The following is a 22,802-nucleotide window of genomic DNA, read 5'->3' as shown; positions in this document are numbered from 1 at the left end:
ATACTACCTCAAAAGATCTTTACATCCAGACGCTGACATTCTGCCAGCTCATATCATAAACTGAGACGCGTCCATGAATAAACACTCCACATGGCGGCTCATCTTTTTACTATGGGGACATAATGCTTCAGTGCAGCAATATTTCCGTTTTCTGGCTTGTCAGATGTCAAATAGACAGATTTTCTCGTTATGATATCATCAGAATGCATCATCGCACTTGTGTCCAATGGGAATTTTGTGGAGAAAAAAACAGGAAACATGACTTCTATGTGCATCATTAGTCCATGTCAGCAAAATGCTCTCAGATTAGACAATTAAAATAAGTAGGTCTTTACATTTTTTCATATTTTTTTCATGTATTATTAATAGCTTTGTGCAGCCAAGCAGTTTTTGTTTGTTTGTTTTTTCTCACTGTGGGTTCATTTCATTCTCAGAAATATAAACTCTGGTGCCTCTATCGAAACACCACAACCTTAACTAGAAGGAGAGAGGATTCGGAAATGTTTTTGTGCAGTATTAAAAAGTTATAATCTTTCTAAAACAAAAGATGAATTTTGTTGATTATTAATTTCTGCAAAAATGTAAAAGCCAGGCATAAACATGTACAACATTTTCCTTATGCCCACAGATATTACCAGTTCTGGGGGAAAAAAATGTAGGCTCTACTGATATGTTCCTTTTTACCTTTTTAATTTGTTTCCATGCTCGTGTCCTCTGTGCTCCGTGTAAACACAGTCTGCAGTTCAGTCCAGTTCAAGTCCTTTTTATTTTTTACTAAACTGTGGCTCACAGCTCATTCAGTCATGGTTTTATGGTTCGGCAAGGGCTGCAGAATTGTTTTGCTTTTTAGAAAATGTAATTAGAGACTAAAGTTTCCTGATTAAACAGCGTGTCAAGGATAAGTAGTTCAGCAGCTGTCAGAATCATGATGTAATTTTGGTGATTTTTTTAACGGTGACATGCCTTTTGAGCTCACAGGTGGGTTTAGGGGTTCTGAGGGGTAAACTATTGTAACTTTAAATCTTTTCTTCCCATATGATGGCCTTAATGAAATAATTCCCTAACTATAGACTGTCTATTAAAGATAGATGTAATACAGATGTGTCTTAAACCTGCATTCTCTCCAATGACCATCAGGGGGCGCCTCCACTGTTGCAAAAACAAACCAGATTGTACAGAAGTCGATGACAAAAAGACCCTGCTTCTCATTTCACTTTTTATCTCAGTAAACATTGTCTGAATTACTGTATGGTCTCAATCACTAGTTTAATATCTACTTCAATACAGCATGAGGCTCATTTTGTACATTATGGTCTGTTTTAGAGTAAAATAGACAATAAAGCCCAAATTTAGGGCTTGAAATGACTTTCTGCTGATTATCCTTCTGTTCTTATTCAGATCCTTCTCTCGCTTGATGTCCAAATTCCAAACTCGAGGCCTCCAAGCGGTAGTGAAAAAAACAAATGTTGGCATTGTTGTGGCGACGTCCATCTTTTATTTGCAGTTTATGATTTCAAGGCCACTCACCTCTGGCTGCGTTCTTGTTAGTGTTTTATTTCTCAGTCCAAAATGAATCTTAATTCATATACTGTAATCAAAATCCTAGCTGCGTGTAAACTTTTAACAGTATAATTTAGATTTTCCACAAGTTCCTAAAACTAGTATGTTATCAGAAAATAGTGACAAAATTGCCCTAAGTGTTACAGTGAATATGAAGTAGTTATTCTGAACATGTAAGCTCCTGCAATCATCCTGTCAGATCCCCCAAATAAGGAAGCTTTTAACTGAATTAATCTTGCATAAAGCCTCTAAATTCACAGAGACAGGTCCTGTTGTTCAACAGAATGAATATTTAGTTGTCTTTTAAAGCGTTCTTGGCGTGGTTGTGGTAATTATCCTTCCTCTGGATTCTCTGAAGCCGCCTTTGCTAACACAAGATAATAAAGATTTCACTGTGAGGGCTGATCATTCTTATATAAGGCACCTGTTATTCAAGAGAACGTGGCTGTCAGAAAGTCTCCTTTTCAAACCCTCTTTGTCTTTCTGCGTCTCTCTCTCGTCTCCAGTGGTGGACACAGCGATCAGCGTTGCATTCGCTGTCGCCTTCCTCTCAGTAAAGGTCAGGGGTTGGGTCTGGTGAGGCTCAGCGGGGAAAAGGCACGGACAGATTTTAGCAATGCTCCATTTGCCCCTCTCACTAGTGTCGGTGAAGTAGGGTGTGACCTTTTCTGCAGCGTTACAACCCCACACCATTTCCCTCCCGGCATTCACCGCGTGCGCGCTCTGCAAGCGCCGGTTAAATTTAGTTTTCTTTGACCCTTATTAAATTGATGCCAGCAATTATGCAAACGGATCAGGGTCAGGTCAACCAAACACGGGAGCATTTCTTCTCACTTACTCCTGTTAAAGTCTCACAGAAGACGTGGACCACAACAGGAGCACCGTTTCTGGAGAGAGGTTGCTGTTTTTAAATCCATTTTGTCAGTGAGCAGTGCAAACAAATCTATTCTTCTCTGCTCTAGCGTTTTGGAAGCAGACATTTCAAAATCAGATGTCTTAAATCCTGAGCAAATAAAACCAAAACAATGTGCCTGGCTGGAGATCACGAGAGGTTTTGCATTTGTGTGTTTTTTTTTTTTGTCTCTTTGATGAAAATCATGTAGATTGAAACATACACAGATGCACTGGCAGTGAGAGTTTTTTTAAGCCAACATACACAAAACAACCTGTTAAAACGAGAGAATGAGCACCTGTAAATCTTGGCAATTGACCAATCTACCCCTGGTACTTTAGTTTTGGAATCATTTCTTGCTTTCTGGGTGTTTTTTGAGTCCTGCTCCTCTCTGAAAACAGCATGGACAGAAATAGAAAATGCTGAAAATGTCTTTTATGCAGTCAGATACAGTTATTACAGAATAAATAATCGTATTTTTGAATTGGTAACAACATAAACAACATTTTATCCAAGTGTCTACAGGTGATACCAACACTGGAGAAAAATGATTGCATTAGATATTTACTAATTTGTTCACACAACCTGCAGTTCAACCTAGTCCAGCAGAATGATCTCTGCTGGTTGCAGCTTCTCTGTTTAGTTTTTTTTTTTTTTACAGAATGTGACGCAAACTGTTTCTTTTTAATGACTTCTTGATTGAGACTGATACAGAATAAAGTGATTTTGATAAATGATCATGATTTAAGCTTAGATTTAGTTATTTTCCCAACAGAACTGAGCATCACATAATTAGCTCAATTACTGCCAGAAAATCTCAATTCTCTTGGTTTTTACTGTTTCTAGCTCTATTAAATGGTGCAATTTTGGCAATTCTTTTTAAAGATAATGTGCCTTTCAACGCCGCTGGCAGGTTTCAGGCTTCAGAGAGTTAATTACCAAAACAGATGATCTTATATTAGTTTAAAATACAACATGTGTGAACTGTGTGTGATGATTGTGGTTACAGCTGAAGTCATTATTCTCTTTTCGTCATCATCCCTGCTGAGCTCCAGCAGAGCGTTCACTGTGATTAAAGCTGTTGCAATTGGAATCAATTCTTCATCCGCAGCCACTTGTCGGCGGTTAGCTTCATTTCGCTACTTGCAGATCACGGCGTCGTGTGAACCCCTGATTGCAGATCAGCGCTCGCATCCCACCTCACACTGTAAATAAGCGACGGGTTTATTACACGCTGTAAGCACTTCCTGACTTTTATGGATGATGCTGAAATTCTGCAGTGACAGTAATGCTGAGCCAGATCCTTTCTGCCTTGTTGTGGCCTTTATAGGAGCGTCTGTGTTTGCCGCTGTGCTGTCCACCTTTGTGTGCATTTGTGGATGTCTGCGTGTGAGCACTGTTTGTACAGTCTGCATTGTTTATGGGGGCTTTCTGTCTCTTTCTATCCAGAACCTGGCCAGCCAAGGACTGTTTTTTCTGTGGACTCTTCAGGTAAACACATAATCTCTGGTGGGACGCTTTGAGGAAACAAACTGTTCTTCGACTCCAGACACACAGGACAAGACTTGAATTCTTTTTTCTGTGTTTTCAGGAACAGAGTACCAGGACATGGAGGTCCATCTGCGCAGACAGAAGTCTGGGTTTGGTTTCCGGGTGCTGGGCGGTGATGAGGCCGGGCAGCCTGTGAGTCCGGAGACGCGTGAGAAGGCTCGTATGGCGATGGGCGTGGAACCCTGTCATCTTCTCCTCTCTAACCCACTGCACACACACTGAACACCTAACCCTGCCCTCTGAACCCTGAGAGAGTGCTGGCTCTGGCTGCTTTGGTGTTTCTTTGCCGTCTGTTGAAGTAACACAACAAATTCAATCATATTATCGAGCTATTTACATAACAGCATAACACCCACCTTAACACACACTGCATGCGCCGCTAGTCAACATCTAAAACCTCTTGTTCCTCCTGCTTCCTGTGTGTAACGACAGTGTGTTTAAAAACAGATCCTAATCGGGGCGATCATCGAGAAGAGTCCGGCAGATGTAGACGGGAGGTTGCGGCCCGGCGATGAGCTGCTGTTTGTGGACGGGATCCCGGTGGTGGGGAAGCCGCACAGATACGTCATCGACCTGATGCACGGAGCGGCACGCAACGGCCAAGTGAACCTGGTGATCAGGAGGAGGGTTCAGGCAGCAGGTGGGAAAGCATGAACGCTCTGTTTCTGTCGAACTTCAAACAGCACAGCCATGGACAGAAGTAGAGGGAAATTCTTTTTTTTTTTTTCAAGCACTCACTAATGTTGCAGTGCTGTTAGAAATGGTGACTCGACATGCTTTAGGTACTTATCTACTTACATTTTTAATTTGTTTCTATACTTGTGTAAACACAGCCTGCAGTTCAACCCAGTTCAGTCAAAAAGTCCAAGAATTATTTGTCACAGCTGAATCAGTCACTGAAGAACACAGAAGGTTTTTCTGTTTGTTTTTTCTTCAGAATCTGGTCAAACAGTTCATTAAAGGCATTAAGGAGATTAAATATTACGATTTTAAGCTTAGATTTGGTTAATTTTGCTGATGGAATGAGAGGTCACATATGATTGCTTCAATGACTGTTTGAAGGTTGAAAATTCAACATTTTTTTCTGTTTTTACAGTTTCCAGTTCTGATAATAAAATATAACGTGCCTTTCAAACCCACCAAAGTAATAAATGCTGAAGAAATATATCTAATTTTTGACTGAAATGCAGAAATGTCAGACATTTTCCTGCTTACCAAGTGTGAGACTTAGCTGCTGTTTTAGAAGGTTTTGCACTATTGACCAGACAAAACAAGGCACTCAAAGATGCCACCTTTGCCCCCCCCCTCCCTGGTTTTAAAGGGCACGGTTAATGCAGCACAAAGCAACTTTAAAACACTTTACTGAGTTGCAAAATAAGTTTGCAGGGTTACCTTTCTTCTATTCCTCTGTCATCTCCCCTTGTTTCTCTCTTGCCTCTCCTGTTCACTGCTCCCATTCTTGTCCTGTAATGATTCAGGAAACAGGTTTAATCAGTCAGAAAACTGAAGCACTAATCTCTGAGTAATTACACTGAGGCCTCCTCAGAAAACACACTCTTTGCTGTTGCTCTCTGCTCCGTGTTCGGGATGCTTTACCTTTGTAGCCGCGAGCCTGCAGAGTGGGACGGCGCTTCCTTGTGTGAACGGCGGCCTCCCTGCTCTCATTATTACCGCCTCCCCACACACACACACTCACACACACACACACACACACACACACACACACACACACACACACACACACGTGCACAAGCTTTTCTCACCAATCCAATTCTTCCCACTCTATTCCGCCCTCTCTGTCAATTTCCTCTCACCAAAGGCTACTGTCTGACTCATGCCTGGCCTCTTCTGCAGCCCTTACTTCCATCCTAATTGTCTGACTCCCACTGGCACTTTACGAAGTGTCAGACTCTGCTCTCTGCTCTGAGCTCATACTTCTGCCTGCACCCAGTGCCCCACATTTTACACAATTCCTTTTTCTTTTTTTTGACTGTTTTTTGTTCTTCTCATGAGATAACAATTTGTGCACTTGTTGGTGTAAGGAAATGCCGCGCTGGCATGCTTCCTATCGCTGTGGGAAACCTCGCTGTAGCTTCACATTAGCAAACCAAAGTTGCAGTTTAAATTCCTGCCTGTTAAACAAGAGCAAGACGGCTTACCTGTGAGCTATCAAAGCAACACAGGGTTTGATCGCTCAGTATGCCACAGAGCATATACACACACGTAAAGCTGGAGTTGCAGGAAGCAGCTTTCGCTGTGGTTGGATTGACGTGATGCTGCATTTTAATGACGCGTTTCACCACATTGTGACTGCTCCTGAGCTTTATTCCGCTTTTGAGTCGTCGTGTTGCGTTCGCTTCGATGTTTCAAGGGCGGAGCTGCGTCTCCAGCTCGTCACATTTTAGTGAGGGTGATAAAAAATAAAAAGTATGTTGCCTGAAAACTTGATTGTTTTTGCTCACGCAGAATAAACTGAATTCTACCGGAGTAACTAAGCAACACATGGATCATTTTCAGAGTGTTAGGAGGCTTTAATTTCCTTAATTTATAAATGAAAAGATGTAGTACTGACAAGCTGTGTTTTATCTGCTAAAAAAGCAGCTTACTTGCAGTGAAAAATGTAAATTTGCTGTTTAAAAATGCAATTAACTGGAGCATTTCCAAGTTGACGTAGGACAAGAAGCAACACTTTTAGGACTGACACAAAGAGGCAGACAATCATGCACGCTCCCATTCACACCTACAGTACAGTTTAATTAGTAGCTAACCTATCTTGGATCAGCCAGGCATGGGGAGAACATGCAAACTCCACACAGAGCAGCTTCATGCCCCAATGTGAGGCAACCGCTGCCCCGCTGTGCTGCTCTGTGTCACCACATGTCACAGATTATTAGTGTATTCTTCACTGTGCCGCTATGATTTGACAGCCTCAGAGTGAGCAGTTACTTCACACATTTATAAAGCACATATTGTGCTCTTTTGAAATGCAGCACATAGTTAAATATTAAATGGATTATTCACTTTTTCGATTCAGAAGTCTGAGTTGTTTGCTTCTAGTTGCTAAACTTCTTCATGGCTTTGAAGGTCCAATAATGTGTGCTTTTCAGTAAATTATTGAAGAAAAAAGTCTCGCATGTCCCCATAATGTGTCTTATTTTCACTCCGTGAACCACAAAGACAAGACAAAAAAGACAAACGAACAATAAGCAATTTAGTATTTTACTTTACGAACTAAACAACCTGTCAAGGGCTAGAAATTATTTTAAATTTGGTTTTACGGATTGCAGTTAACAGTTAATGTCTTCTCTGTAATTTCTACACTTGACAAAGTCGTCCCGCGGGCCGTTTGTTTGATACCCTTGCTCTAAATTGTCTGTCAGTGTGAATGTGAGTGTGACTGTTTGTATACACACGTGGACAAAATTGTTGGTACCCCTCAGTTAAAGAAGGAAAAACCCACAATTCTCACTGAAATCACTTGAAACTCACAAAAGTAACAATAAATAAAAATTTATTGAAAATTAATCAAAAACAGCCATCACTTTTGAATTGTTGATTAACATAATTATTTAAAAAAACAAACTAATGAAACAGGCCTGGACAAAAATGATGGTACCTCTATAAAAGATTGAAAACTATTTGACCAGAGTGACATGATTAACTCAGGTGTGTCATTTAATTGACATCACAGGTGTTTCCAAACTCATAATCAGTCAGTCTGCCTATTTAAAGGGAGACAAGTAGTCACCCTGCTGTTTGGTGAAAAGGTGTGTACCACACTGAACATGGACAACAGAAAGCGAAGGAGAGAATTGTCCCAGGACATCCGAAAAAAATTATAGACAAACATCTTAAAGGTAAAGGCTATAAGACCATCTCTAAACAGCTTGAAGTTCCTGTGACAACAGTGGCTCATATTATTCAGAAGTTCAAGACCCACGGGACAGTAGCCAACCTCCCTGGACGTGGCCGCAAGAGGAAAATTGATGACAAATTGAAGAGACGGATCGTTGGAATTGTATCCAAAGAGCCCAGAGCAACCTCCAAAGAAATTAAAGGTGAACTCCAAGGCCAAGGTACATCAGTGTCAGATCGCACCATTCGTCGTTGTTTGAGCCAAAGTGGACTTCATGGGAGACGACCAAGGAGGACACCACTGCTGAAAAAAACTCATAAAAAAGCCAGACTGGAATTTGCAAAAATGCATGTTGACAAGCCACAAAGCTTCTGGGAGAATGTCCTTTGGACAGATGAGACCAAACTGGAGCTTTTTGGTAAGGCACATCAACTCTATGTTCATAGACTCAAAAACCAAGCATACGAAGAAAAGAACACTGTCCCTACGGTGAAACATGGAGGAGGCTCAGTAATGTTTTGGGGCTGCTTTGCTGCATCTGGCACAGGGTGTCTTGAAAGTGTGCAAGGTACGATGAAATCTGAAGACTATCAAGGCATTCTGGAGAGAAATGTGCTGCCTCGTGTCAGAAAGCTTGGTCTCAGTCGCAGGTCATGGGTCTTCCAACAGGACAACGATCCAAAACACACAGCCAAAAACACCCAAGAATGGCTGAGAGAAAAGCGTTGGACTATTCTAAAGTGGCCTTCTATGAGCCCAGATCTGAATCCCATTGAACATATGTGGAAGGAGCTGAAACATGCCATTTGGAGAAGACACCCATCAAACCTGAGACAACTGGAGCTGTTTGCTCATGAGGAGTGGGCCAAAATACCTGTTGACAGCTGCAGAACGCTCATTGACAAATACAGAAATCGTTTAATTGCAGTGATTGCCTCAAAAGGTTGTGCAACAAAATATTAAGTTATGGGTACCATCATTTTTGTCCAGCCCTATTTCATTAGTTTGTTTTTTTAAATAATTATGTTAATCAACAATTCAAAAGTGATGGCTGATTTTGATTATTTAATTTTCAATAAATTTTTATTTATTGTTACTTTTGTGAGTTTCAAGTGATTTCAGTGAGAATTGTGGGTTTTTCCTTCTTTAACTGAGGGGTACCAACAATTTTGTCCACGTGTGTATGTAATCCTGTGATAGACTGGTGACCTGTCCAGGGTGTCTCCTGCCTCCACCCTAAGTCAGCTTAGACAGGCTCCATGTTGACGCAGCCATGCTTTGTGTAAGAGTTGGAATAGCCGGTAAAACGGAGGAAAAACACAACACTCAGCCGACATTACTCTTGGCCTGCATGCTCTGGTTTTGTGAATGAGCTGCAGCCATTTATTGTAAATTGTGTGTAGCCCCGCCCACACCCAAAAGTAGGTCAGTTGAGGACAAATAGATCAATATCACAACACTCCAACTCCCTTGCAACCCTGATGAGGATTTAACGGTGTACAGATAATGGATTTATAGAATGTGAATATCACCTGTCAGTAGATGTGCAGCTCAGCTCTCCACCTCCCTCTACAGGTGAGTCTTGTCCGGAGAACGGCCGCAGCCCGGGATCCGTCTCCACGCAGCACAGCTCCCCACGCAGCGACTTCACTTACGGCAACAGCACCAGCACAAGCCAGCCCCCCAGCGCCGGCATGGGCAACGCCGCCGCCGCAGACGGGACGCTGACCCCCAACACGCAGCCCAGCGACGTCATCATCAACCGGAAGGAGAGCGAAGGCTTCGGCTTCGTCATCATCAGCTCGCTCAACCGGCCCGAGGCGGCCGCAACCAACAGTGAGTTGTTGTTTATGCGTCATCAGTCACCCTCCACTCTGCATAACAGCCGCTACAAGTGCTAGATCTGGTGTTGAACCTCACAGGTGCATGTAAGCCATCAGGTAGTCTCCATAAAGAGTCAAGATTAGGGCCTAGCTTAACCCTCGTGTCGTCCTGCAGGTCAAAATTGACCCGTTTTAAAGCTTGAAAATGTGAGAAAAAAATATATTTTGACAGTGAAGCTTCTGATGTCCACATTTTTAACATTTTTGGAAGATCTTTGAACATTTTTTGGTGGGGAAAAAAATGCCAAAATATCTCTTAAGAACATTCACATAAAAATCAACCAAAATCCAGCGAAATTCGCTGGATTTTGGTTGATTTTTATGTGAATGTTCTTAAAGAAAATATTACAAGTTTTACTGATATATATGTAATCACTTTAGATATTTTTAGGATTTTTTCTGGAAGATTTTTACTCATTTTTTAAAAAATATTTACAAGAATTTTCTTGCCAAATTTGGGGGATTTTTTAAAATAAAACTTTTAAGGGAAACTTTGAAGGAATTATTGGAATTTTCTTCCTGAAAGTTTTGCAAATTTTCAGAAATTTGTGGAATTTTTTTTTTTTGCTGAATTCTTGGATTTTTTTCAGACAAGGAAACTATATCTTTTGGTGCCCGTAAATGAGGACAACAGGAGGGTTAAGGTAGTTAAGGTCACAGCTTACTAAAAAGTCTTATTGTAGCTACTCAATTATACATGCCCTCCCACAGCACGTCAGTCTCACACGTCTCTGTTAGGCTGCTGTGAGCATCAGTGCATCGCCCACACATATGAAAAAAAAAAAAAAAAAAAACCTGGATGCCTTACGTAAGCCTGGGGTGAATAGCAAAATGAGAGAGACAGAGACACATCCAGTCAGTCAGTCAGTGAGTGTTGTGTGAGCACAGACAGGCGTAATCCTCCAATCTGCTGCTGAGCGCATCTTCACCTGCAGCGTGTTGCGTCTGAATCCTCCAACAGCTGTGCCCCATAAAATCGGCCGCATCATTGAGGGCAGCCCGGCCGACCGCTGCGGGAAGCTGAAGGTGGGAGACCGGATCCTGGCGGTGAACAGTCAGTCCATCGTCAGCATGCCGCACGCCGACATCGTCAAACTGATCAAAGATGCGGGCCTTAGTGTCACCCTGAGGATCATACCGCAGGAAGGTGAGAAAAACACGCTGCACGTGGACACGACAGGGCTTCAAACCGCATCACTCTGTGGAGACGGTGATTTACGACGGTATTTAAATTGGCTCTGTCAAAATGAAAGTTTTATTGCAAGTTTATCAAATGTGATTCTTCTTGAGATTGACTCCGGTTTGTCATATTCACAAAAGCAGGTCTGCAAATCCTCCTGCAAATGCTCGTCTCTTATTATAGTAACACCGGATAGGCAGGGGATGGTAACGCAAACCTGTGTGCTTCTGTTTCCTCCTGATCAAATGCTGCAATCATGGCCGCATCGCTTTCGAAAACGAGATTTTATTCCCCAAGAGACTTTTGCTTGGTCATCTAGAACAGATGCTCTTAATAGGCTTAAAATTACGACGGCAATCAAGGCCGACTTCATTACAAAGAACAAGGAAAGGCCTGTGTTATGCATTAGCAGACGGACAAAATGCCTCCTCCTTTCAGTCGTATTCTTTGCCTTTAATAGACATTTATAATCTCATTATTTGGCGATACAACAAAGATACCCTGTGGAGTTTTGGGATATTAGTAGTGCTACAGAGCCTTACAAGCGAGCCGATGTTTAATTTGTGTTGTGCGCTTGAAACGCACGACTGCCGTCCCGCTGAAAGCCTCACGCTGTTTCTCTGGTCAGAAGTTGGTGGCAGTAGTGTCTGAACAAAGGCAGTAAAGAAATGAGAAGTCACAGAGATGTAGTACCGATAAAAGAAATGGGGAAAGCAGCACATACTCTCTCCAGGAAGAAAATTATAAAGTTAGTTTAGAGAGACAAGACTGAATCCACCACTGCTGCCCGAACGCAGCACGAAGCATTAGAGAATGTAAGGTAGTCATAAGTTTATAGAAATAGTTTGTCTTGTTCTATTTAACCCTCATGTTGTCCTCATTTACTGGCACCAAAACATATAGTTTCCTTGTCTGAAAAAAATCCAAAAATTCAGCAAAAAAATTCCCCAAATTTCTGAAAATTTGCAAAACATTCAGAAGGAAAATTCCAATAATTCCTTAAAAGTTTCCCTTAAAATTTTATTTGAAAAAAATCGCCTGAATTTGGCAAGAAAATTCTTGTAAATATTTTCAATAAATGAGTAAAAATCTTCCAAAAAAATCCTAAAAAATATATAAAATGATTACATATATATCAGTAAAACTTCTAATATTTTCTTTACGAACGATTTTTATGTGAATGTTCTTAATGAACTTTTTTTTAAAAAAATATTTCCACCAAAAAATGTTCAAAGATTTCCCAAAATATTGAAAATGCAGACATCAGAAATTTTTTTTTCCTCCCACATTTTCAAACTTTAAAACAGGTCAGTTTTGACCCGCAGGACAACACGAGGGTTAAATCTAAAAATAAGGCTGTACTGATCAATATTTGTAGGTTAAAAATGAACAAAACTGCTACTTGTGTGTGAACTGCTGCAAACCTTAGAGTTCCATCAAGCTTCAGGAGCTGTTTGAACCCCTTTCAGCTTTGGTTTCACAGCTTTACCATTGTGGTTCTTATCAGCAAAATAAAACTTCTCGATAAACCTGCCCAGCAACAAACAAACAAAGTCAGCAACTTTCTGCTGGATATAATGAATCGCCTAAGAGTTCTTAAAGTTGTTGTCGAAAACCTCCTTTAAGGTTGAATATTGGATTTCCTTAGATCTAAATTGTTGCTGCAGCAGATCAATTTTATAATGAGACAATAAGTTTGCTGTGCTGCCCTCAAGTGGCCAAAAAATCAATTAATGCAAATTCAAGCATCAAAACAACGGATTTGCCGGGGTAAATAGAGACCTTAAGTGCTCGCTTTGCTTTTGTTTCTAATAATTTTGTGTTCTTTCTGCATCCCAGAGATCAGCAACCCTCCGTCAGCCCCCAGCTCAGAGAAGCAGAGCCCCATGGCCCAGCAGCACAGCCCCAAGACCCAACCCAACGCTGCAGCCTCCCAGTCTAACCAGGCAGCGACGGAACCAAACCCGTCTGTGGCCCAGCCCAACCCGATGCCCCACCAGAGCCCCGTGACCCAGCTCCCCGCCCCTCCTCCTCCTCAGACCTACACCCACGAGGGCAGGTAAGACTCGGCTGGCGAGCTGTTCTAATAAAACCCGCTCCGTCCTCGCGCTGTGTTAAACACCGGTTTGCAGCTGTCTTCATTTTCTGATGCAGTGAAGCATTTTTATAGACCAGCCCTCTATCTGTCTCTGGGGCAAAACACTGATCCACTGGGAACACAGGTAGGAGTGAGTCATATATACCCATCCCCACATCCCCATTCTCTCTCCCTCTGCTACACTTTTTATTTCTCTACATCTCCTCTTAGTCTATTCCTCTCCTCCTTTCTCCACTATTGTCCTTTTCTCTGTCACTGTTTCGCCTCTTCTCTCCCTCACACTCTCCCTCTCTCCCCAGTTTATTGTATAACATCACTTAACTCTTATGGACTGTTAAATTATTTACCTAAATTGCTTCTTTACAGAGATCTGTTTAATATTTTACCAAGAACTGCAGGGGTCCAAAATCCAAAGTGTCATTGCCGTTCCCTGCGCTTTCCACAGCATCCGCATGTCTTTGTGCTCAGCGCCAGCCTCTGAGAGAGCTTGTTTTTATTATAAACATTTTATGTGATGTGCGGGGAAAAACAGTTTAATTTCCACACTTAAGTCGTGTTTAATGGTTGTCAGTGCCAACTAAAACAAGCCATTTCTGTCAGCACCGGGTGACCCAGCGGTTTGTCAGAAAGCATTATTTTCACAGCGCACTAAGTGCTCCGAAAAATAACACGAGTCATTTTTTCATTTCCAAGCGCAGCTGTGACCGTAATAGAATTCCTCCTAGAAGTTCTTTCGTCACTCTGATTGTTCTGTTAGTTACAGGTCTGAAGTGAAGGCGAGGCAAGATGTGAAACCAGACATCCGACAGCCGCCGTTCACAGACTACCGGCAGCCACCGGTGGATTACCGGCACCCTCCTGTGGCGGACTACCGGCAGCCGCCCACGTTGGACTACAGACACCCACCGCTGCTCGACTACAGACAGTTGGCTACTGATGCCAGACAGTTTGCCATCCCAGACTACCGAATGCCACCAGTTCAGGTACATTTCAGTGTTCTTTCACAGACTTTTATCTAAAAGCCGACTGATAGCAGGGTCATTTCATGTGGTTTCAAAAATGGGTGTTGCTGCACCATCTAGAAATTGGCTACATTTTCTTGTGATGGAAGAAAGACACAAAACAACTTTCCATGCAAAAAATTAGAGCTCTATTAGTTCCAAACTTATGGAGTGTATGGTTGACCATGAAGGAGGAAATAAGCCAAACCGGAATTTTGTAGGCTTGTAGTAGCATGATGGAAGATATTTTATACAAATTTATAGATCTCTACCACCTGTGCCACATCGCCTTCCGGCCTCGCCAAAATTGGTCACTTTTTGTGGGGTCCATACTTTAGCAGCTCATATCTTTCTATATGATACCCCCAGAAGTGTCCAACTTTGTAAGTTATCATACAATTTTGTTTAGAATAGGACAGAGCGGTCCTTGGGTCAACATTTATAACATTTCTAGTTATTTTAGACCCATAAAACCTACTGGTGAGTGTGTTTTTCTTAATTTTTAGCATTTTTAGAAGGCTCCTGTAGTCTGTAGAGAGTAGCTAGGAGGCTGTGAGGCTACATGTGACATCAGATGGTTGCTGTGAGCCTGTCTGCCAAATTTCAGCCATCAATAATGTCTAGAAGCTGAGAAATAAGCAGTTAAATAGTGCAACATCCTAGGCGAGGATTTAGGGGGTGGGTTTAGGTCCAAATTCCAGAAATTTGAAGAGGTCATAACTTTGGAACTAGTAGAGATAGAGACCTATAATTTTGCATGGAAAGTTCTATTGTAAGTATCTTTCAGCACATAAAACCCTGAGAAAATTGTCAATGGTGCAGCAACTACTTTTCTGAAAGTTGTGTGTTTTCACATGAAATGACCCAGTAGTTTTGGAGGCCATTTAAGACTAAGAAGACAATAATCCCTTAAAGCTGGACTCATCAAGAGTTGATGAGTAGAGTTTTAGCTCATTGTTTTGGTTTTTTTACAGCCTTGATTCAGTTTGATTCAGTCTCAGGACTCTCATCATTGCCAAACCCAACAGACAGCTCTGTATGTTTTCTGCCAGACACAAAGTAGAACACTATCTGTGGCAGTTCGTAGCTGGATGCTAGCTGGTGTCTATTTAAAGGAGCATTTTGGCATCTTAAGAGCTGCATGTTTTCCTCAGGAGCTGGTGGAAGCCAAAACGGAGCAAAAAGAAGAGCAATCATTGGACTTAACACTTGCCAAATGGTCAATAATGTGCCTCAAAATAGCTCATACTTGTCCACATATGCGAGATTTGTGAATCTGTTTGTTAACAAGTCAGCTTTAAAATGGATCATATGTCAATTTCCAGCTCAGCATCGGGTGGTTTTAAACAATTTTTTTGCCAAGTAACAGTAATTCTTTTCAAATGTGTTACTTTTTTGATAATTTTTGGCTGCCTGACACTGTCTGTGGACATTTTAAGGTTAAATATTCACAGTTGTGCTCTCTGCTGGAACAACGGTGTGATGCCTACATTATTAATTGTGTTTTTGAACTGTAGTTTCTTCGCTGGCCGACTTTTATACAAATAGAAAATATCCGGGATGAGGTTTTGATCTTATATTGTTAACCAACTGCTGCGTATTTACAGATTACACGTTTGTGAAGTTTGGAATTTTCCATTCTTCACTCCAAAGTCGATGTTTAAATATTATTACGGCATAATTGCTTTCGTATAACCGGAAGCTTGTTTGCAAAATTTGCGACATCAATCTTATTTCTCTACAGTCGAGCACTTTGACTCAGCAGCTGTCGGAGCAGTGACTAGGTTTAGGATTGGGATCTTTCATACAAATTTATGACAACAGTTTTTCAGTTTCTGCACAGATGTAATCCAAATATTTGTGTCTATGAGGTTATTTCCTAACTAACAAAGAGTCATGCATGAAAAGTAAAATGTTGGACTCATCAGCATACATTTAATTTTGCATCAGCAGTTCCTGTGTTTCTTTCTAAAGGCTTTCATACAGTTCTCGGTTGTATTATATTTACCTTGCATTTGCAAAATTTTCATTCACTGCTTTTTCTTTGCTGAGTCCTGTGACTATTTTCTGCTGTAACAGGGTCTTTTGTCCTCCAATATCTCTCAATCTAATCGTGTCTGATCTCTGCTTGTCTCAGCTTTCACAGGACTTCGACTTCTTCACAGTGGAGCTGGAGAAAAGCGTGAAAGGCTTTGGTTTTAGCATCCGCGGAGGGCGGGAGTACAAGATGGACCTGTTCGTCCTGCGACTGGCGGAGGACGGACCCGCCATCCGCAACGGGAGGATGAGGGTAGGTTTCATGACGCTGTTTCCTTAAAGGAATCGGCTACACGCCCTTTAAAGGTTAAGCTGCTTTCTATCTTTCTGGATTACATGGCAGACGCTCACTGTAATTGTATGATGTTATCAAAGCTTGCAACAGCAACTTTTTCTGAGCCGGCTGAGACGTAATCTGTCAAAATAACTTAGGAGATGGTTCGTCCTTTTGACGTTGGGAGTTTTTCAGAAGTTTGTCTGCTCCCAAGTTCCCAAAACTCATCTCTCCCATGTATTTAGTAACAGATGATATTCAGCAAGACAAAGATAGAGAATTCTTAAAGTGGGCCAACTTAAATTGTACTTAAGTGTTTGCACAGCTGTGCCCCCCTCCAGCTATAGCCACTTAAAAAAAGCAAAGCAGCTCACATATTTTCTGAATTTCTAAAGATGTAATAAAAATACTATTGAAAATTAAAACAGAGCGCTTGACTTGGCTCCTCCGACTCGTCGCTGCTGTGTAAATTGTGGGTGATTTGCTGCTCGTAAAATAAATTCCAGAGCAGCTTTTCTGTATTTGTCAGTCCTCTCGATCCTCCACTTTCTTTTTCTCTTTCCTGTACATTCTCCGAGCTTTAAGTCTGGGGCTGATAGCCTCAGTATGCTCTACATTGCTTATCTGTAATGAACCTGTCAAAGATAATGTGTGCAAAATGCCCCTGGGGGAGGTATTACTTTCTCTGCTCGCTGGTGTAGTCGATGGAGTCCAGTGGGCCCAGACGCAGGTGGAAGAGGAGGAGGGAATCCCACTTGAGCTCTACTTAAATTCAGTGTATAAGCTTCTGTGAAGTCTGATTACTGCTGGAAATGTATGCTGTAGAAAAAGAAAGTAGAAAATTAGTAGTAAAAATTCTGCACTCGGAGTCTAACTTTAAAGGTCCCATATCGTGCCCCTTTTTCAGCAAAATAAAGGCATGTATCCAGAATGTGTCTTTCACTTTTTCAGCTCAAAATACCATAAAAGCGGCTCATTTCACCATAACTGTATAACCCCTGGTGCTAGTTCTGTTCTAAATAAGCTGTTTCGGTGTTTGTAGCTTTAAATTAACCTGAGCTGCTGCTGCTGTGCTTGCTACCTTCAGGAAGAAAACTCTCTCTGCATCTGTGATTGACAGCAGAGAAAACCACATGGCAGCTGACATATGAGGGAATGAGCATGAGACCAGGACTTTCTATCTCTCTGAGCGGTCCTTTAACCTGGAAAATTTGCAGAATTTACAGCATAGGCATTGTTTTAAATCGTGTATATACAGTGTGTTTGTCAGACGATTTTGAAATCAGTAGTTTAACGGTGCACAGCAGCAGCCTGAATATGACTGTGAAATGACTTCTGGTTAATATTTATCTTATTGGGCTCTGTTTCAGTCGCAATTGGTGGACGACAGAAACACAAAATATGGAATTGAGCTTTACTTAAAATGGGAACTGACGTGTTAGAATGCAGTATACGTGAGCACAGAGAGCAGGAGAGAACCACGCAAATGTAAACACGAGCCGAGTTTAGCACAGTAAACCACCCAATTATTTTGAGTTTAAGTCTCCACCATCTCTTAATGTCCTGTAATGTCCTCTCTTAAGGTTTACAGTTTCCACAGAGCTCCGACCTGTGAGCATACGATGAAAAACAACGGTCAAATTAGCCACATGAGCACACAACATGCCACCACTAAGGATTTTCCTGTTGTGCTGACATTGTCGTCATTAATAAAAGTAATTCATTGGTAGGCCTTTAGTTCCTGTGATGCTGGGAGTGCATGAATACCTGATGTTCACTCTTGCAGCCAACAGTAGAACATCAGGTGTGGTTTGCTTGAGACAATTTAGATTAAGCAGAAGCAGCACTAGAAAACAAAAAGAAGAAAAAAACTCAGGCATTTGTGGTTCCTCGGCTGGAATATAGAACCTAAATTCTTACTAACTTTTAAAGCTGTGAATTAGTCTAGTTGGGTAGGGGGCTTGAGGAAAGGCATGGGTGATTATCTTTATATCTGGAGAAGTTTTGCTTTACATCTCCAAATTTGTAACCACACAACGCACAAAAAAACGCACAAAAAAAAGACTTTCACCACAGGGGCATTTAGAAGTCATGGCAAAGTGCATGTAAAAGATCAAATGTACATTTTTTTTGCACTACAGTAAATGATTCCTGTACCTAAATAATTATTTTACATTCTGTAATGAAGTATTTTACAGTTTTTTACTGTTGAGGTGGAGCTAGTTTTAACCCTGTTGGTCCCAAAAACCTGGAAGTAGTGTCTGTAAACGTTCAGATAATTATAGTGAAGTAAAAGCTGCAATAGTTCCCAGTGTGTGAATTAAATGTTTGAAGTAAAAGCGCATAGAGTTAGTTAAGTTAAGCCCAACTGCTTTAGAATTGTACTTTAGTAAATGCGCTTAATTACATTCCTCCCTTGAGTCTAATTTGTCGCAGATGAATGGCCAGACAGTAACACAGTTGCTAGCATATCGAAATCAACTCGACACCGTTTTCTTGAGGAAGCCACAGAGAGCACTTTGATCCCTCCTCCAACAATCCTCGATCCATACTGCTGGGAGCAGAGAAGAATCAATCTGCATTTAGCTTAAGTAAATGTGAGACATTGGCTCAAAAGCGTTTGTGACATGGCTGTCACTTTGGATTTGAGTGCTGCTTTAACACACACTAAGGTGCAGAAACCAAAAAGCCCACTTGCGCTGCGACTCCCCGCAGTCACTCTGACATTTTGAGTTTCAGTCAAGTCATTTCTCCTCAAACAGGCACTTTGAAGCATCTCTGCAAAAAAAAGAAAGCCTGTTTTTGACTGTAATAGCTAGAAAGTAATCAGCAACAAGGAGCGCTAACACATTCTAACAAGTGTCTTTTCGGTTCAAGTGCAGAGGCTTTTAAGGAAACCATATGAAGTGATTGGTTATTACAGATAATCATTTTGCCCATTTAATTAACTTTCGAGGATTTAAACTGTTTAAAACAGTTTTGCATAAGCATCAGGTGCAGGAGAAACAACTCTATCTCCAGCTCAGGCTCTCTGGGCTCAGCAGTCACGTGCCGTCCATTCAACTTCAGGTGCCTCTTTATTAACGATGAAAATGGAGATGGCTCTCCTCCGCTGTTAGGAGGTGAGGATTAATGAGCAAACCGTCTTGCCTTCCACCTCTCTTCAGACCACTGTAATGACACCTAATGACTCCCCCTCTGTTGATTCGAGTCCGCTCCTGACTTTCAAATTACCTCCACCGTTACTGGAGGACTTCTCCATTTGTTAGCGTAATTGGCCGGCACGTTTCGTCCTGTTCCCCACCAATCCTCGCCATTAGTCAACCTCGGAGGCGACTCTTGAAGGGCGGATAAGTGTCTTATATTTGACTCAAGCTCATGTGTGTCAGGGAGCGGTCCACTTAGGATTTACGTGCTTCACCCCATTATAATTGTGGTCTGAACAACCTCAGTGTAGGGCGATATTTCTTAGAGATTGCATCACGTAGGACTGACGTGCACAGGTGATGATGCACCACTGCTTTAGGTGTTACGTTCAGTTCTAGAAGTCATTCTACAAGAGCTGCAGTCCATCCTGTGATTGTGTCAGGAAGGCAGCTGGTCAAGATTCCATTTAGTTTTCTGTTTAAAATGGAAAACAAATGTGTATATTCACCAAACTTCTATAAAGGTTGCATTTTGGATCAAATATTGGTTAGTTTTGCCTGACTTCGTTGAAAAAAATGGTTCGAAATTTAAAGTTAATGCACCATCCGTGAACACCAGACGTTAACTGAGCTACGTTTGAGGTTGCTTTATACCTGCAGGACGCTGGTATTCATTGGGGTGTAATTATAAGAACTTCAGCAGCCTCCTGACAAGCAGTCGGCCGTAATTCCATCCAAATGACATTACTGCCAAAATGAATCATATCTGACACCAGTTTATGGCCGGTAATGCTCATTAATGCTTGCAGAAGCTTAGAGGAAAGTCAATGAATTATAGATCTGTATTGATCCTAGTAAATCACAGAGCAAAAGTCTCATCGAATTGCTTTTCCTATATACATCCATTTCCTTTTTATCGTTTTGCTCCAGATGTACATCGGGAACATTAGCCCTCTTGGTTTTAGTTTCCTCCCATGCTTCACAGCCACTGGTCAAAGAGCTTTATTGACACTTTAAAATCTACAAACACAGCCTCGGTACCGATTCACTGCTCGCTGTACGTGGCTGCTCTCAACTCACAAAGTATTTATCGGTCTCTGAATAAAGCTGCCCAAAGTTTGGGGTTGAAAAAAGGCTATTTATTCCCTACCAGACAATGTTTTGTGGAATGGTTTAGAAAGGAGTCATTTCTGGACTCAAAACAATTGCATCTCGAAAATTTAGAGCGATTTACCTGACTTCCATATCGCACAGTAATATTACACATCCTGACTTTGATTTATTTCCATTTTATGTGGACGTTAATTTAAACACAAGACGCTTGTGCTCCAAACAACAAAGATGCACACTCAGTGAAGGACCTAGGATCCCTGAGCAATGATTCCTAACACGTCTCTGGGGGTCATCAGGTGGAAGCCTCCCTTCAGCTGTGTTTCACCTGTTTAGTCCCACAACACCTCCAGGAGGCGAGGTGATGAACTCTGGCGTCCCAGATTCACCCCCTCTAGTTCACACTGCTCCTACACAACCCAAACAGCACCGCCACGTTCAACTGACCCAGGAGATTGAACAACAAGGACACATGTACGTGAAATGAACTGGGAGCTTCTGATTGATTCTACTTTCACAGGCAGCTCCAAACTGTTCCTCAAACCTTCCAAGCACCCCGTCGTCCCTCCTCATTTTCTTCCCAGACAGATGTTTACAACTTCTTTTTTGTCTTCCAGGTCGGGGACCAAATCATTGAGATCAATGGAGAGAGCACTCGGGACATGACACACGCCAGAGCCATCGAGTTAATCAAGTCTGGAGGCCGGCGTGTTCGTCTCCTCCTGAAGAGGGGTACAGGGCAGGTCCCGGAGTACGGTAAGTATCTCCTCTTTTACGTTCAACGGCAGCTTTCTTCTTTGTCTTTACAATCATTTCTCTCTTAACACTTAAACTGTAATTTCTTCACTGTTACCTTCAACTCTTGATAACATTAATCTGGCATGCGTTTATATTCACGTTATATCTTTATTCTCTTCATGCTCTTGTATTCTTTAAACTCTTTAATCTGAATTTCACGATGCTGTTAAAAACAACTAATTGTTTGTCTCTTCTATCTTGACTAACACTAGTTTATCTTCTGTCCATTTCAGTGATCTATCACTAATTGATTGGTCTAGGTTGTTACTTCCCCTTCTATAGGAATGGTATCTTCCAGTCTCTCCATGTGCATGAAAAGTGACAAGCATGGCTCCCCCTATTTCTTCCTAATGGGCCACTCTAAAGACACGGTTTGTGATCATACGAATGTTTTTTTCTCTTCACGTAACCCTGGCTTTCTGTGTTGTGGTTTTGTGTGTTTTGTTTTTGCGTGTGTGTAACCACTTGATCTCGAGATGCACAAACAACTTGTTTTATAACCTTGAACAAGCCAAACTGTTGGAAGATTTTGTCTTTTTTTTTTTGCTTGTGGAATAATCACCCCCCAAAAAAATCACTTCAAGCTGCGGGAGGTTGTAAAATTAGTCAGCATAACTCTCTCCCCGTCGGAAAGATAAATCAACCCCCAACAGCTACCTACAGGCCCGAAAATATCGCAACACGAGCATCCACCCCGAGTCAGCCGAGGGGAGATGAACGTGAAATATTGCGGCTGATTTTTTTTTTTTTTTTTTAACCTGCAAAATCTCGGCGCAGCGCGAATCAAGCCTGGAAGGGGACATTTATTTGTGTGACACCGCGGGTAATAAAACTCTGAGGCGTCTCCGGCTCCTGTGCTGCTTGAGAGACAGTCGTTTTCCCCATTAGACCCCACCGGTGACACATATTGATCAGCATATGGCCTCAGCGGTCACCCTCCAGCCCTTAAACACAGGAAATAGAGGCTAATGTCCTTCCCCCGTGGCAGCCCTTGTCTGCCATCCCCCTTCCAGCCAGGGATTTAATCTCTGTCTGTGTGGAGAGCTTTTGTAATACTTGCCTTGAGGTGGTTCTCCAGCCTTGAAATGTGCACACATGGAGGCTTAGTGTGGTCAGCCAGTCACCACAGCGCTCCATCATTACAGATCTGCTCCTGTGTTCTCCTCTCTGCAGTCTCGAGGCTGAAGCAGCATTTTAACCCGCATGCTCTCGTCCGTGTGGGTTTTGATTCAGCATTTCATCACTCGTAGTTTACAGGCGCTTTATTTGCATACTAGGAGGTTATGCAAATCGTGCACGGTGATTAACTTGGCTGTTTTGCGACATTAGCATGCTAATGTTCAAAGGAGCGAGCTATTTTCGTCTCGGGTCGTTGCGCGCTTTGTAGGCAGAGCTCAATGCAAAATGATAATCAAG

The 22,802-nt window shown here is 41.9% G+C and overlaps 1 protein-coding gene across 6 annotated transcripts in view; it reads left to right on the top strand.

The window, feature by feature from the left end:
• Window positions 1-22,802, top strand: part of magi2a (membrane associated guanylate kinase, WW and PDZ domain containing 2a) — a 313,872-nt gene that overhangs the window by 282,917 nt on the left and 8,153 nt on the right. For 3 of the 6 annotated variants that reach the window (XM_051951162.1, XM_051951910.1, XM_051952339.1), the window contains 9 exons: window positions 3,902-3,943; window positions 4,044-4,159; window positions 4,451-4,643; window positions 9,435-9,695; window positions 10,704-10,889; window positions 12,762-12,981; window positions 13,778-14,003; window positions 16,159-16,311; window positions 21,206-21,344. In XM_051951162.1, coding sequence (XP_051807122.1) covers window positions 3,902-3,943; window positions 4,044-4,159; window positions 4,451-4,643; window positions 9,435-9,695; window positions 10,704-10,889; window positions 12,762-12,981; window positions 13,778-14,003; window positions 16,159-16,311; window positions 21,206-21,344 — 1,536 coding nt within the window. Of the gene's footprint in view, window positions 1-3,901; window positions 3,944-4,043; window positions 4,160-4,450; window positions 4,644-9,434; window positions 9,696-10,703; window positions 10,890-12,761; window positions 12,982-13,777; window positions 14,004-16,158; window positions 16,312-21,205; window positions 21,345-21,646; window positions 21,758-22,802 lie in introns of all 6 variants that reach the window. The other 3 variants (XM_051952786.1, XM_051953215.1, XM_051951516.1) reach the window with 3 other exon arrangements.

The sequence above is a fragment of the Acanthochromis polyacanthus genome, chromosome 1 (assembly GCF_021347895.1).
Source record: "Acanthochromis polyacanthus isolate Apoly-LR-REF ecotype Palm Island chromosome 1, KAUST_Apoly_ChrSc, whole genome shotgun sequence".
NCBI lineage: Eukaryota > Metazoa > Chordata > Actinopteri > Pomacentridae > Acanthochromis > Acanthochromis polyacanthus.
This window is presented reverse-complemented; position numbering and strand designations above follow the sequence as displayed.